This window comes from Sarcophilus harrisii, chromosome 3, assembly GCF_902635505.1.
Source record: "Sarcophilus harrisii chromosome 3, mSarHar1.11, whole genome shotgun sequence".
NCBI lineage: Eukaryota > Metazoa > Chordata > Mammalia > Dasyuromorphia > Dasyuridae > Sarcophilus > Sarcophilus harrisii.
Window position 1 is genome coordinate 533,349,483 of NC_045428.1, and position 17,091 is coordinate 533,366,573.

Consider the following 17,091-nt stretch of genomic DNA (forward strand, 5'->3'; position numbering starts at 1 on the left):
CAAAGAGGTCAGAAAGGAAAAAAAATTTAAGAAAAGATTGTTAGAAGTCTGAAGACAGATTATATAGACTGAAGAAGAAAGAAAATAAATACCTCTATTACAGGCAGGCTTCTGGGTAATTTAGTCATTAAAGAAAGGAGAGATATGAGATGATAATTAAGGAGGTTGGATTTTATCTAGTGAGGGTTTTTTGGTTGGAGGGAGGCTTTTTTGTTGATGGTAATGGGGAAGATATGCTCAGGTTTGTAGGTAATAGAGAAAGAGAGAATGGATAGGAGAAGAGTGAAGATAACTGAGTGAGTGGGAATCATTGAATGGACATTGTCCTATAGAAGAAAGGATGTAATAGAAGTAGTTCTTGAGAAAATTAAGAAATTGTGTGAAGTCAGCAACAATGAGATGAGCCAAAGCAGTTCCATTTGTTCAGTAATGAAGAGAACCAGCTACACCCAGCAAAAGAACTCTGGGAAATGAGTATGAACCACAGCTTAGCATTTCAACTCCCTCTGTTTTTGTCTGCTTGCATTTTTGATTTCCTTTTCAAGTTAATTTTACCTTATTTCTAAGTCTGATTTTTCTTGTGCAACAAAATAACTGTATGGATATGTATACATATATTGTATTTAACATATTCTTTAACATATTTAACATGTATTGGTCTACCTGCCATCTGGGGGAGGTGGGGGAAGGAGGGAAAAATTGGAACAGAAGCTTTTGCAAGGGTTAATGCTGAAAAATTACCCATGCATATAACTTGTAAATAAAAGTATATATATATATATATATATATATATATATATATATATATATATATAAAAGCATATATATATATATATATATATATATATATATGTATATATATATATACAAAAAATAAAAAAAAAAGAAATTGTGAAGTTAGGATATTTAAAGGAAATAGCAATGCATATATTTTGAAGTCATCTAGTATGAAGGTAATAGTTTAAATTCCATTTTTCTTACTTCTTCTAAGATTCAAAAGTTCTTAACCTTTTTTTTTTTTTATTTTGAACCTCATTTCAATCTGGTGAAAGCTTCTGGAACTTTTTTCAGAATGCTGTTTTTAAACACATAGTAAAAACTAGAGCATTGCAAAGGAAACTAAATATATTGAAATCAAATTACCATAATATTTTAAAAAGATCATAAACTCCAGGTAAAGAGTATCTTCAAATATTCTCCTTCCCATCTGGTCAAAAGTGAATTTCAGAGATAGTTCCTTTCTTCTTTTCTTCTTCCTCCAATAATTGCCCTGACTATACCAGCAAAGGTTTCTATCTGAGTTCATGTAGAGCCTGAAGAGTGAGTTAGGTATTTCATAACAATGATGTGAAAAATATTATTATCTAATAATTTTCAGAATTGATAAAGAAAAACAGATAAGGTTCATGATTGAGATGCAACTAAGGGCTTTAGAACTAAAGTAATGTTGTGATATAGAGTCTAAAATAGAAGGTGTGTGTGTGTTTTACTCAGTATTTTTCTAGAACACCAAAAGTTTAGCCAATAAGGAATATGTGCAATGACTAAACTTAAATAGTTGAGGCAGGCTTAGGTTAAATAATAGAACAATGAGGTGGACATTTAAGGAAAGGAAAAATAATAACTTGGTTGGAGAGACTGATATAATAGCTAGTGGGACCTATAGTGCACAACAATACAAAAGGGATTCTTTCATATGAATTCGGGCAGAAATAACTGAAAGAATGGATGAATCACTACATCCCAAAGAGGCAACGGATATTGAGAAAAATGATCATCTTAACTGTGAATGACTTATTCTCTGCAGGACAATGATCCAAGATAATTCCAAAAGGAATTGGAATATTCCAATTATAATGAAAAATGATTATCTACCTTCATATAAAGAACAGATGGAGTCTACATGTAGATTGAAATATACTTCTTTTTAAAAAGTTTATTTTTCTTGTTTATTTGGGGGATTATTTTTGGTCTGTGTTTTCTTTTATGACATGACTAATATGGAAATATTTTACATAACTGAATCTGTATAACCTATATCAAACTTCTTTGTTCTCAATGAGTGGGGGAAGAGAGGGAAGAAGGTAAAGTATCTGAAACTAGAAATTTAAAAAAAATTGTTAAAAATTGTTTTTTCATGTAGTTGAAAAAAATTAATTCAAAAAATGCTCATTTTAACCTAGTATTGGGAGATAAAAGGAAAATAAGAGGAAAAGAATTTCAGGGATCCAAAGTCTTTGTATTTATTACATGCTTTCATTGACTCAGTAAATATTTATTAAGCACACACTATATGTCAGGCACTGTACTAAATGCTAAAAGGCAAAAGACTTATATAGAATAAATAGGAAATAATTAACAAAAAAAATTATGAGGGTTTGAAGAACACTTCCTGTATGTGGTAGGATTTTAGATGGGACTTAAAAGAAGCCAGGAAAGTTAATATTACTCATGGTTACTGCACTTTAATCATAACAACAATCATTTGAGGTTATGCTACAGATATTATGAAGATGAAAAAATAAGCCAAGAGGTAATGTTCCTTGCTTAGGTAGTGTTATTCACACAGCTAAGAAATGTCTGAAACAAGTTGTAAGCCAAAGTCTTCACTTCAAACTCTTAACAGTCTTTCTAGTTTATCAGCTCTTCTTTCTATCATTCAGAAGATCATGAATTTTGAGCTGGAAGGATGCTCAGAGCTCACTTAGTTCAATCCTTTTAAGTTATAGATGAGGAACCTGAAACTCGAGGAGGCAAATTTCCCTCTGAGAGGTCACAGAAGTGGTAAGAATCATATTTTGATTTTTGGACTCCTGAAATCAGGCCTAGAGTCAGGAATACTTGAACTGAGTTCAAATCTGGCTTGAGACTCTTCCTAGCTGTAAGACACTGGGAAGGTACTTAATCCTCTTTGTTTCAGTTTCTTCATCTATACAATGAGTTTTGCCCAGAAAACTCCAAGTGAGGTCATGAAGAGTTGAATGTAACTAAAAACTGACTGAAAAACAACTCCTAACCCAAGATTCAGTGTTCTTTCTACCATGCCATATTTCATATGTGATAAACATGACACATACAATAGACTGATGAATTAATGCTTATTTTGATATATTATCTGATCTAAAGGCATGGGGCTTTATCTACTGGACCACCTGGCTTCCTCATTTTCATATAATCCCTTCTAAAATGTTATATAAGACTCTTGCTTTCTGTCATTATATTTTAATGTCAATATGTCAAAACTTCTTTACATTACCCTTCGTCTCTTGAAGACTTACACTAATATTTGGTCAAAAGAAATAGAACTCTGACCTGAAAAGATCCAGATCATTTAAAATGATGCATTCTGTGCATCTTAGATGTGATAATTTAGTGTTTTAGAATCTCTAGATTTTGAGGAATTTGTACTAATATGTAATCTAAACTTCTAAAGAGATAATTTAAGTATACTTCAGTGAATAAATATAAAAGATTTCTTCTTAGCGATTGACATTGTAATTTCTTTTTCACTCTGGCAGGCCAAGCTTTTTCCCTCATGAGGCATATGCAAGCATATAATGATGCCATCAAACAGCACTGATACCATGGACCCTGTTTTCCTTCTGAAGGGTTTCCCAGGACTTGAGTCAGTGCACATCTGGCTCTCTATCCCCTTCTGCCTTGCTTACCTAGTGGCTTTTGGAGGGAATGTTACTATCTTGGCTGTTATTTGGACAGAGCCCTCTCTACATCAACCCATGTATTACTTCCTGTCCATTCTGGCTTTGACTGACTTGGGCATGTCACTGTCTACACTGCCTACCATGCTTGGAGTTCTATGGCACAATATACAGGAGATCCATGCAAGTGCCTGCTATACCCAGCTCTTCTTCATCCATACCTTCACCTTCCTGGAGTCTTCAGTGCTGCTGGCCATGGCCTTCGACCGTTTTGTTGCCATCTGCTTCCCACTCCACTATTCTACTATCCTCACCAATGGTGTCATTGTCAAAATTGCCCTGGCTTGCTTGCTGAGGAGTATGGGGGTTGTCTTGCCCACACCCCTGCTTCTGCAACGGTATCACTACTGCCGAGCCAACACCCTCTCCCATGCCTTCTGTCTCCACCAGGATGTACTGAAGCTGTCCTGCTCAGATGCTAGGGTCAACAGCATATACGGACTGTGTGTGGTTATTGTCACCCTGGGCATAGACTCGGTCTTCATCCTAATCTCCTATCTTCTCATACTTTGGGCTGTGCTGGGCATTGCATCCCATGAAGAGCGTCTTAAGGCTCTCAACACCTGTGTGTCCCATGTTTGTGTGGTGCTTATTTTCTTTGTGCCTGTAATTGGTGTTTCTATGGTGCACCGCTTTGGGAGGCACTTATCACCTATCATACACATCGTGATGGCTGATGTCTACTTACTTCTTCCACCTGTACTAAACCCAGTTGTCTACAGTGTCAGGACCAAGCAGATCCGTGCAGGGATCATCCGTAAATTCAGGACAAGGAAGCTATTTTAGGGGATACTTACTCCCTTAGCCATCCAATCATTATGGGATTATTACTCCCTTGCCCCAGACTGATGCTAAATTATTGTTTTTAATGAAGACCTATCATTGAATGTTGCTTTTTCTTTGAAATGTCTCCCTTCTCAATGGCATATTCTCTTAAAGGATTTTATGACATACAATATGCCTCACTGTTTCAGGAATTTACCCACTTCCAAATAGAATCAGAGCTTTGACATCCTAAAATTCCAGATCCCAGTTACCATGGCTATTGACTTTAGATCATACCCACTCCTCAATCATTGGGAAGTGTCTCTCTAAGTTGCCTCCCTAGCTCTATCCCGACTTCTTTCCACTGTCTCCTGATAGGCACTCTATTGATGCTGAAATAGATATTTCTTCCTAGAGATAACTAGAGAGTTTAGTTGATCTTTAATATATAGCTACTCAGCCAATGCAAAAGACAGGGAAAGTGATGCAGTTAACTCACGTTCATATAGTTTTCCAAGGTTCATCTTACATTCAGTATAATGCTTACATATATTACCTCTTTTAATAATAAGTGTAGATAGATAGGTAGATAGATATAGATATACAACTTAGTATATACCAGACCTTGTTCCAAATGCCTTTTATAAATGTTTTCTCATTTGAACCTCACAACTCTGCTATTATTACCCTTATTATATGAGGAAACTGAGGTGAGCAGAAATTAATTGACTTACCCAGGGTCATGCAGCTTCCACAAGTTACATCTAGTTTTACTTGATTATCACAACAACCCATAGCCCAATCACTCCCCAAATAATGGAAATTCACTCAGTTTCTAGTTCCTTGCCACTTCAAAAAGGGCTGCTGCAAACATTTTTGCACATGTGGTTCTTTTCCCTTTTTTATGATCTCTTTGGGATATAAACCCAATAGAGACACGGCTGGATCAAAAGGTATGCACAATTTGATATTTAGACATAATTCCAAGTTGCTCTCTAGAATGGTAGGATCAGTTCACAACTCTACCAGCAATGTATTAATGTCCCAGTTTCCCCATGTCTCCTCCAATATTTATCACTACCTTTTCCTGTCATCTTAGCTAATTTAAAGGTGTGAAGGTGACTCAGAGTCATCTTAATTTACATTTCTCTAATCAATAGTGATTTGCAGCATTTTTTCATATGATTAGAAATGGTTTTAAATGCTTCACCTGAAAATTGTCTGTTTATATCTTTTGACCATTTATCAATTGGGGAATGACTTATATTATTATAAACTTGAGTCAATTCTCTATGTACTTTAGGAATAAGGCCTTTATCAGAAAGCTTGGATGTAAAAAAAGTTCTCCCCTCTCCCCCCAGTTTTCTGCTTTTCTTTTAATCTTGGCTACATTGGTTTTGTTTGTACAAAAATTTTGAAAATTTAATATAATCAAAATTATTCATTTTGCATTTCATGATGTCCTCTAATTCTTCTTTAGCCATAAATTCTTTTCTTTTCTAAAGATCTAATAGACTATTCCTTGTTCTCCCAATTGCACATAATAGCACCCTTCATGTCTAAATCATAAACCCATTTTGAACTAGGCATATATTAATTTTTTTGTTTATTCATTCACTCATTCTTTCTTATTCTCATCCTGTTATCGGTTCATGTACCCATTACTTTCTTCTTCTTTTTCTTCTTGTAGTACAAAGCTCTATGCTAAACATGTCTTTATTGAAAATCTGATTTTATTGTGAACTGTGAATAAAAAACAAAACAAGGGGCAGCTAGATGACATGTTGGATAAAGCACAGGCCATGAAGTCAGAAAGATCTGAGTTCAAATCTGGCTTCAGACACATAATACTTCCTAGCTGTGTGACCCTAGACAAGTCAGTTAACCATAATTGCCTCAGCAAAAAAAAAAAAAAAAAAAAAAAAAAAAACATATATATACATACACACACACATTCATGGCTCCATTGGCCTCCTGTCCAACATATATTACTGTCCTAATGTTAATATGCTAGATATCTGAATTCAGAGACCTTGTCCCATCGATTTGGGAGAGAAAATTAACTCAGGCAGTGATTTCCTCAGGACATGGATTTTATTATTGTCATTATTGAAAAAATACATATAAAGTGCTTTGTAAATCTTAATCCACATATGCGTCCACAATCATGCTAGTTGTTGTTCTTATATTCAATTGAAATCACATATCATTGTTATTAATATAATTGTTTTAAATATTAAATAGACATTGGGTATTGATTTGAAAATTTTAGGTAAAAATAAATAAACCATATTAGACACGTAGGCTGAAAAATGAGTAAACCCATATAAAGCAAATAAATTAGGTCAAAGTGTCACAAAGTGCAGCAACTTCAAGAAACTATCACAAATCAATACCTAGTCAGTCAGTCAATAAATCTTTATTAAACATTTACTCTCAGTCAGGCCCTGAGTTAATCACTCAAGATACAAAGAAAATAAACAAAAACAAACACAAAGCAAAAACAAAAATAATTCCTGCCCTCAAGGAGCACACAGTCTAATAGGGGAGACTACATACAAATTACAAAGATCAAACAGAAAATACAAAAGAAAGAAAACACAAATTATAAATTTAAAAAGCATTACTTCCAACCACTTGATTAGCTTTTCACACCTTCCCAATACTTATATAGATGTTCAGAGGTATTTGTATATCTCCCTTCCACATAAAGATTAGTGCTCAATTGAGGTCCCAAATGAAGGCATTCCAGAAAGCTTTTCTCAATAATCTTATTAAGTGATAAGAGTAAGAAGCATGTTATGACAAAGGTTCTATTTTGAGATCAGAAAATTCTCTGCCACTTAATGTAATATCTATTTGAGCTTGCAAAAGTCACTGGAATTCATGGGCCTTCACTTTCTTCATATTTAAGATGAAGAAATAGGACCACTAAAGTTTCACTTAGCTCTTGATTTAGAATCCTATCATCAAGTAATGAAAACCTCACATTTTCAGTGGAATCTCATTTTATTTTGAAAGCTCCTGTTTTTGTTACTTAGTTGAAATTAAGCTTTGTGTCTCTTCTAAGCATCTTTTGTCTGCTCTAAGTAAATAAACCAAGTTTTTCCTTTTCTATTTAACAGTGCTTTAATTGCTTACACACAGGGTTTCTTTTTTAGCTCTAGTCATTATCTGTCTCATTTCTTCAATTTTCTCCTCTTTTTTGGGAAAAATACCATCAGTATAGGACCTTCATGGCCAATGCAAGTGGCATTCTAAGCAAAGGTAGGTTCTAAGTAAAGGTAAGTTATGATCAATTCTATTAAGAAGAAGACATACTAGGCCCCCCTAGCCCTTCTGCTTCTTAAACTTCTTGAGGATGCGCAGGCGAATCTGCTTGGTCTTGACACTGTACACAATAGGGTTCATGAGTGGTGGGACAAGCAGGTAAACATCAGCCATCAAGACATGGACCATTGGGGAAGCATTCTGCCCAAAGCGGCGGATCATGGACAACCCAATCATGGGTGTGTAGAAGGTAAGCACAGCACAAATATGGGAGATGCAAGTGTTTAGAGCTTTAACACGCTCTGCCTTGGAGGCAACACTCAGCACTGTGACTAGTATGAGCATATAGGATAGCAGAAGCAATACTGAGTCCAATCCCATGGAAGAGATGACTACCATAAGGCCATAGATGCTGCTGATTCTCCGGCTAGATATTGTCAGCTTGATGAGATCCTGATGCAGACAGAAGGGGTAGGAGAGAGTATTGATGCTACGAAATTGCAACCTTTTCAAGAGGAAAGGGACTGGGAAAACCAGGATAAGGGCTCTTCCAGCACTGGCTAGCCCAATCCTAAAAATTACACTATTAGTGAGGATGGCTGAATAGCGGAGAGGTTCCCGAATTGCCACAACACGATCAAATGCCATAGCCAGCAACACAGCTGACTCAATGATGGAAAAAACATGGATGAAGTACATTTGGACTGCACAAGCAATGAAGGAGATCTCCCGGGCATGGAACCAAAAGACACTGAACATAGTGGGCAGGGTCACAGTAGACAGACCCAGGTCTGTCAAGGCCAACATGGACAGAAAGTAGTACATGGGCTGGTGGAGGGAGGGCTCTGTCCGAATGATGAAAAGGATGGTGATGTTTCCTGCAATGGAAATGATGTAGATCAGGCAGATGGGGAGAGAGATCAAACTATATTTGGCCTCCAATCCTTGGAAGCCTGTTAAAAGAAACTGAGGATAAAGGGCTGAGTTATTGAAGACAGACATCATACAGGATGGAGTAGACTTTTTTTCCTGGAAAAAAAGAGGAAAAGTCACTAGATTTCCCTGTTCTGATGCACAAAAGAGATGGAAAATACCATCATTTACCATTTTCAACATAATCACTAATATTTTCATTGTCATTAGTCCTTTCACATTTATATGGAGGACCTTATACAGAGCCACTATACTTCTAGATCCTGTAGAGAATGATAGAAAAGTATTTGACCTGATCTCCACCTATTGAAGACCAGCTGGGGAAATTAAGAATATGCATGAAATAATTTTCATGGAAGAAAACTCTCAATATTCTATTTCTGGGTCTAATATTGAACTGCAAATGTTAGGGAAGGAAATGTGCTGTAAAGATACTTTTGGCATAGACTAGGGCACAAAACTTTTAATTAGATATCATCAAAGGTAATTTTTATAGTGAGTTTAATGCAGGTACTGACAGGCCAGATTCAGAGTCCATAATCTTGTATATCTGTAAATATGGCTGTATCAGGCAGTGGAAAAAGAAATGCATTTGAAGTTCTGGATTTTCTATTTCTTTCTTATATACTTTTGGTATATAAGATAAGTTATTTTGTTTGAAACTTAGTTTTGTTATTTATAAAATGGAATTATTGCTCTAGATGCCCTTCTTGTTAATTATATGAATCTTCCCAGTGATGTCTACTTTAGGAAGATACTCATAGTCAGAACTATTTACTGACTATAAATAGGAAGATACCCTCATTTAACCAAACAAACTGATACAAGAGGCAAGGAAAACAAATATATCCAATAATTCTATGAATGAAAAATCTCTGACTCTAGGATATGATCTCAAATTGTTACCTCTGAATTTTAATTCAGAGATGTTCCACTGATTTCTGAGTCCTTTAGGAAAACTACTGTTGGTTTAAATAAATACCATTATCAATGAAATAATGTTATTTTTCTTTGTGTCCCATTGCTTAATACAATTTCTGAGACACAGTAGAATTGAAAAAAAATTAATTGAAATGAACTGTTTCAAAAATTGATAATACATTATCACCTGAAGCAGACTATTCAAATTGCTTTGATTGAAGCAGCAAATAAAATTTTTGAACTGCTTTGATAGTTAGCAAGTGGATCAATACACTGATCAGCTAATATTTGCAACTTTCTTTTCTCAGTTTTGTATTTCCCCAATGTACTCATTCAGTTCTGTTTAATATTGACCTTTATTTCCTCTTTATCTTACTCACTAGGTGATGGCTTAAGGTTACAAATACTGGACACTGAAGTCTCATCCTTTTGTAACACTTTAATATTCCTGAATTCTCTATCCAAAATGACACTCATCAACGCATGTTTACAAATAGCTTTGTAACTCGATATCTCATAATGTATTGTCTAAAACTGCTCTACAATATAAAAGTAGCAACTGGTATCTTGCTGACTCGACTGCAGTAGAGAACATATGAATTCACAGCTGAAGCCTCTCTCTCCATTATGCATTTGTATTTATGTGTTTATATGTACAAATATTTGCATGCATGTGCATATATACTATATGGATGTGTCTTTAAATATAGTTATCTATACATACAATATTCCCTTCCACACTGAGACTTTCCCCATCATGGTTTCTATAGATTGTGGGTTGGCATAAGAAATTAAATGGGAATTTGAGGGGAGTGTTGAGGACCATGCCTAGGTGAAGAGGCAGGTCAATTCTCCGAGAGCCTCCACAGCTGTGAATCATAACATCTGAAGGAGTTGCAAAGCAGCCTTTACTGACACAGGTGTTGCTTGTGGACTGGGAATGAAATATATTAGAGTCAGAGAGAAGAGGAGAGAGGTCAGAAAACTCAACAGCTTCTCAGTAGAGAGGTTAGAGAACAGCAACTACTTCTCACTCTCCTTATATCATCATCATCATCCTCTCACATGAAGAGATCCAGTCTACAGCTCTGAGTTAAACCTCCAGCAGCCACTGGCAGGTGGCTCCCATATCACAACAGGAGACTTTTGTGGAAGCCATAGATGATAATAGAAAAAGTTGAGAAATCAGAAATACATAAATTATATTATTATATAGTATCAAGTCCACATTTTAAAAAAAGAAAGAAAAAGAAAAAAAATCAGAATTCTTCTCTGGTAAGGAGGGAGGGCCAAAAAATTTAGTTGGATTTTCCAGATCAACTCAAGGGTGCTGCATCACTAACCGTTGAGAGGTGGAAGGGATAAATGTATGTGACAAATTTTGAACAAATTCTCAAATAATTTATTTGCTTTTGTAGATTCCACTTTGTGAGCTCCATGAAGATACCATGATACCATGGAAGAGAAATTCTACCTTTGTTACTTACTACCTGTATTACCTTGGGCAAGTCATAACTGCCCTGGACCTCAGTTTATTTATCTGTAAAATTATGTGAATGGATTGGACTGGATGATCTCCATTCTTTTACAATACTCGGGCTTTAATCTTGTGATCTTATCATTCAACAATTTCAGATTGTCTTCCATTTACCCAGGAATTCTGTGTATCACTGAGAGGTAGTATATCCTTAATGATAAAACCCTTAATCATTTATTGATGAATCCCCTATTTTTTCAGAATCTGTGATATTTCTACATGGATTGACTGGAAGGATTCTTTGAATTGCATATATGTGTATGTATATGTGTGGATGTGAATGTGTGTAAATATGAAAATATATGTATATATCAATGTGTATGTATGAGAATGTGTATATGTGTGTATAAAACCATACATATATTTGTATATATTGTATACATTGTTTATTGTATATATATGTATATAGTGCATATATAAAAATACATATAGATATAAATATATATCTCTCTATATAGAATCTATTAGGCAAATCAAGGAAGGTTATAAAGATCATAGAATACATTTTGAATTTATGGGAGCCGTATGATGTAGTGGAAAAACTATACTAGACTTATAGGCAGCTAAGTGGTACTTTGGTTAGAACTCTGAGATCTGAATTCAAATCCAGCCTAAGATTTTCACCAACTGAGTGATCCTGAGAAAGTTACTTAACCTTTGCCTGCCTCAGTTTTCTCAAATGTAAAATGAAGATATTGATAACATCTCTTTCAAAGTGCTATTTTGAGGTTCACTGAGATATTTATAAAACACTTAGCATAGTGTCTGGCATAGAACAGTTGCTATATGAATGTTTATTTTCTTCCTTCCTTCCTTCCTTCCTGCCCACCTGCCTGTCTGCCTTCCAATTGAAGGGCTATAAGAAGACATCAAATTCTATTCCTAGCTCACCTATTGACTAATGTTATAACCTTGGTTAAGTAATTTTTCTTTCCTGGGTCTTTCATTTCTTCTCTGTACAGTGAAAGAGTAGGTCTAGATCAAAGATTCTTAATTTTATTTGTTTGTGTTCCATGGATTCTTTCAACAGGCTGGTAAAGTCTATAGATCCATTTTTGAATAATTAAAAAAATATATATATACAACAAAAATACATGGGATTATAAACTAAACCAATTAAACTGAAATATTATTATTAAAATTTTAAATTCATCAACCATAAGTTAAGACTATTTGGTCCTTTTCATATTTTTCTAAATACTTGAAGTACAGTCTTCTATTCTTGTCTATCATGTCCCTCTACAGTCTCTTCCACTATATGAATCCATGTTTATTTCTCTCAATTGGCCTGGGTTACACAACTTTTATTATAAGTATATATTGAAAGTTTGCTAAATCTTTAAGAATAGGAAGCTGAGTCTCAGCCTCATCCCTGACCTCAGGCTATTTCATTCTCATAGCATACCTTCCATATTCTCTTTGCTTAGTAAAGCATACCTACCCTTCAAAAATTATTCTAAGACCCCACCTTCTCCCCAAAGCCTTATTGGACTGTTCACCCCACATTATCTCAAGTCTCTAACTTTCTGTCAAACAAAATTTATTCCTTTAATTCTAAGTGTATTGATGTTAGATGGCCATCTGAACAATAAATTATGTGAAGTCCAAAAGAGAAAGAGACAGAGATAGAGAGATAGAGACAGAGAGAGAGAGACAGACAGACAGACAGAGACAGACAGAGACAGAGAGATATATCCAGGATGATATCAAAATTGCAAAATTGGGTGCTGGAAAGGATGGAGGTCCCCTAGTTATGAATAGGGAAGATGAAATGGAGGATTTGAAAAGAATGAAAATATTTTGGCTATGTTGAGTTTGAAATGCCTATGGGGTCATTCAGTTTGATATGTTCAAAAAACAGTTTGTGATGGAGGAATGGAACTCAGGAGAAATAGTAGGACTGGATAAATAGATCTGAAAATAATCTACACTTTGAGAGACTATTACCTAAATACTTACTAAACCTTCACTTATCTCCCTGAGTGGAGAAACTCAAAGAACATATTGACCACAATTCTCTCTCCTATAGTTATTTTTAACTAAATTGTCTTGGGCATCTGCTCTTCCTGCTCCCCTCCCAAAGTAGCCCAAGCAACCTGTTCACCTCTCTGTCTCTAGTTGTAATAATCCCTCCAAATCTCAAAATTCTTCCTGAGCACCTCACACTTAGCATGCCTCCTTTCCTGTCATTCAGCAAACAAAAATCTATTAAAATATCTAACATGTTCCAGACACTGTGCTGAGCACTCAGGATATAGAGAAAGATAAAAACATGTTCCTGATTCCAAAGAGCTCATATTCTAATAGAGGAGACAATGTTCAAATGGGTTATGTACATATAACAGTAATAGAATGTAAATGCAGTGATCTTCAACAGAAGAAACTAGAAGTGGAGGTATGGTGGGACTAAAAAAGATATTTCTGCAGGTGTTGAGGTTTGAGCTGAGTTTTGATCAAAGCTGTGGGAGCCAAGAGGCAGAAACAAAAAGCATTCTGAATATGGAGAAAAATCAATGAACAAACACTAGTCAGGAGGTCTAACAAAAAAGTTTCTTCTTAGGTAGCTGTTGGCAATGGATAGATAATAGGGCTTAGAGTGAGGAAGATATGAGTTCAAATTGAGCTTCAGATAATTTACTAGTTTTGTGGACCCAGTCAAATTACAATTTCTTTTTTCCTCTTAGTTTCCTCAATTATAATATGGATATAATACTCTCACCAACCTTGCACAGTTGTGAGGATCAAATGAAATATTTTTAAAATGTTTTCAGCCTAGTGCCTGCCACATATTTGTCATATATTTTCCTCAAAATAAACAAAAAGTCCTCTCCCCATGATAGCTCTCAGTACCCAGTGGTTATTCTTAGAGAAGAAATAGTTTTTGTTTGTTTGTTTTGTTTTTTGGTGGACATAATTTAAGGGCTCTGGAGCCCTGTTCAGCTTACCTTTTCCCCTTAGCTTTCTCTCCTTTGTCAGCAGCAGACCAAATCGAATGCCAGCTCCTCAACTTCTCACTTTTATAGACCTTGCTCCTGGAGGGAAAAAGCAGAATGAGCAAGGAATAATCTTTTAAGAGAAAAAATGCCTTGGGAGAATAGGAAAGAGAATGCAATAGACTCAGATCTCTGGTTTATACAACCCACCAGCTCTTCTAGAAAGCTGATAAAGTGCTATGACAGGCTTGTCACAAAACCAATCTGCAAAGTTAGGAGAACAATACCTTCCCTGTCAGGGATTACGTTCTCCCTTTTGGCCAGTCCCTGACTGCAAGATCAGTGCCACAGGAAAAAATGGAAATCTATTATTTTCTTCCAAGGTCCCAAAGCTTCTAGAGTTATTCCTTAGAACACAGCTAATTACTTATTTTCAGAAGATTTGGAAATTTCTGTGTTTCTGGAAACTAGGCAAAGAATAAGAAAGAAACTAGGGAGAAGTAAGTACCTCTGCAAAAAGTCAGATGAAAAGAAACAAAATGAAAACAGCCAGCATTTTTGAAAAAAGCAAATTATTTCATGAAAGCTATATGGACAGGTAGGTGGCACGGTGAATAAGATACTGGGCTTAGAGTCAGGAAGACACATCTTTCTGATTTCAAATCTGATCTCAAGCTCTTACTAGCAGTATAACCCTTGGCAATTCACCTTGTGGAGTTTAAAATTATCCCATCTACAGTAAGAGAGTCTGAGACAGAGGTCTGAACCATTAGCATTTTATAAGAGTCCCTGGTTCCTTCTAATGAAGTAGACCTCAGATGTTCCTCAAAACCTGAGATCCCTCCTCCCTCCAGGGCCCTATTTTTATAGGTCTAGATGTCTAATCATTGTGGAATAGCTATACCAAATATAGAATTCCAATGAATAAGAAAAATAGTAAATTAGCTGGGTAACAAGTTGGTGATTCAAGGATTATCTCCATATAAGATGGAAAGGCTTCTCCTTAATTTAAATAGGAGGAAATGGTATTAGCTACCACAGTCAAAAATGGTCTGCAGGTATAAAGATATTTTGAGGTCCTTTTTATGTATTTGTTGTCTCTGTCAATCTGGATTTAGTCATCATCACAAGACAAAACAAGAGTGGAGGGCCTTTAGGTAACTAGTTAAACAAGTGAACTTAGAATCTCTCTGGAGATTCTCACTACTCTGGAGACTTATGTACAAAACTTTGTTATGATTCCATCAAATTGGTTAATATTGATTTGAATAGAGTAAGGGTCCAAAATGAATTATTTCCCTGATACTTATCCCTGTTAGCCTCAGTTTTTTCATCTTTAAAATGAACTAGAGAAAGAAAATGGTAAATTTTCCAATATCTTTGCCAAGAAAACTATAAATTAGGTCATAAAAATATGACATGAACAATAAATGAATGAACAACAACAATTATGTTTTATATTTAATGTCCTCTGAAATGTAAACAAATATAATTTAAGTTCTTTGTTAAGAATAATACTCATCACTATTACATCACTTTACTTCTATTCTATTACACTATTACATCACATTACTTCACTTGTCTTGGCAAGATCATGTGTCTGTGAATGAGAAATAGAAAGAATCGTCTTTTTTTTTTAATTTTAGTTTTCCCCAGTTGCATGTGAAAATACAACATGGAGAGGAGTTATACATGTACATTCATTTTTTAAAAAACATATTTCCTTATGAATCCTTGTTAGGAGAAAAAAGTCAGAACAAAAGGGGGAAAAGAAAAAAAATTGAACATAACAAGTGATGATTTACATTGTCTCCATAGTTCTCTCTTTGGGTGTGGATGGAATTATTTCACCCAAAATTTGTTAGAATTGCCTTGGATCACTGAATCACTGAAAAGAGCTAAGTCTGTCATACTTGATCATCACTCAATTTTGTTATTTCTATGTATAATGTTTTCCCAGTTCTGCTTGTTTCACTCAATATCAGTTCATGAAATTGTTGGATTTTCTAAAATCAGCATGCTCCTTGTTTTTTTTTAATAGAACAAAATTATTCCATTACTTTCATATACCATAACTTATTTAGCCATTTCCCAGTTGATGGCCATCTACTGATAGAAAGAATGATCTTCATGAACTATGGATTCAAGAAAATAAAGCTTCAGGAGTAAATAGTATTTAGGGAGGTATTTTTAGATTAGGAATTTTTAAGTATTTTGTTTTTGTTTTTGTTTTTGGTCACTCTAGATTCTCTGTCTAGTGTAGTAAATGAATGCCTTCTCATAAAATTTGTTACCTAATATTCATGCTTGAAGAAAGTGCTAAATTTCAGTGAGATATATGAAAATAAGCATGTGATTTTTCCCTTGTCCAAATTCGTGTACCTTTTAAAATCTATCCATAGAATCCTTGATTTAGATACTATTTCAAGACAAGAACAATAGCAAAAGAAATTATGCTTGGAGAATATGTTTCCATACTGTCTCCCAAGGAAATCTATTTTTCTATGTTTTGTAAATAGCATTTCAGTAAAGAAATGATATTGAAATATTAAATTTTAAATTTCTTTGTAGCTTCCACTATTTCCCATTAACCTGGTACATGAGAGACTTGATAAATGTTTAGGACTAATTGACCCTAGACAATTCATGTAATTTCTATCTGGTCCAATTTGCTGATATTTAAAAATGAGGGTGATAATAATAGCACCATAGTACCATAGCTGAGCAAAGATGGAATAATATGATGCCCTCTCTTGAACTGGTTCTTCCTGTTATATACCTATTTCTACTCCCCAATTTAGGTTCATTTTCCTGATATTATGTCTGGTTATATGAATTTGTTTTCTTGGTGAAACTTGATCCAATTTTTCCATTTCCTCCTTTTTATACTTTTCTTGGACCATGCTTATTCATCACTCTGCTTTCATGCCAGTTGTGTCCTCTTTCTTCATTTTTGTAATTGCATATTGATGTCTGGTATATCTAGGCAGCTAATATTTATCTCATTATGTGT

The 17,091-nt window shown here is 34.9% G+C and overlaps 2 protein-coding genes across 3 annotated transcripts; one reads left to right on the forward strand and one right to left on the reverse strand.

The window, feature by feature from the left end:
- Positions 1–3,557: 3,557 nt before the first annotated feature.
- Positions 3,558–14,260, forward strand: LOC100915585 (olfactory receptor 51L1-like). 2 transcript variants are annotated; one of them, XM_023499771.1, is made up of 2 exons: positions 3,558–4,461; positions 14,220–14,260. In XM_023499771.1, exons 1-2 carry the CDS (start codon positions 3,558–3,560, stop codon positions 14,258–14,260), a joined length of 945 nt encoding a protein of 314 aa, XP_023355539.1. The 2 variants fall into 2 exon arrangements, with proteins under 2 accessions (XP_023355539.1, XP_003764852.1); XM_003764804.1 differs by lacking the exon at positions 14,220–14,260 and having other exon boundaries at positions 3,558–4,505.
- On the reverse strand, positions 7,815–8,756 carry LOC100915848 (olfactory receptor 51G2-like). Its single transcript, XM_003764805.1, has one exon. It carries the CDS (start codon positions 8,754–8,756, stop codon positions 7,815–7,817), a length of 942 nt encoding a protein of 313 aa, XP_003764853.1.
- Positions 14,261–17,091: the final 2,831 nt, after the last annotated feature.

What these genes read in the sequence shown, in the direction of transcription:
- LOC100915585 (XM_003764804.1), top strand. Translation starts at nt 3,558, where the DNA reads ATGATGCCATCAAACAGCACTGATACCATGGACCCTGTTTTCCTTCTG.
- LOC100915848 (XM_003764805.1), bottom strand. Translation starts at nt 8,756, where the DNA reads ATGTCTGTCTTCAATAACTCAGCCCTTTATCCTCAGTTTCTTTTAACA.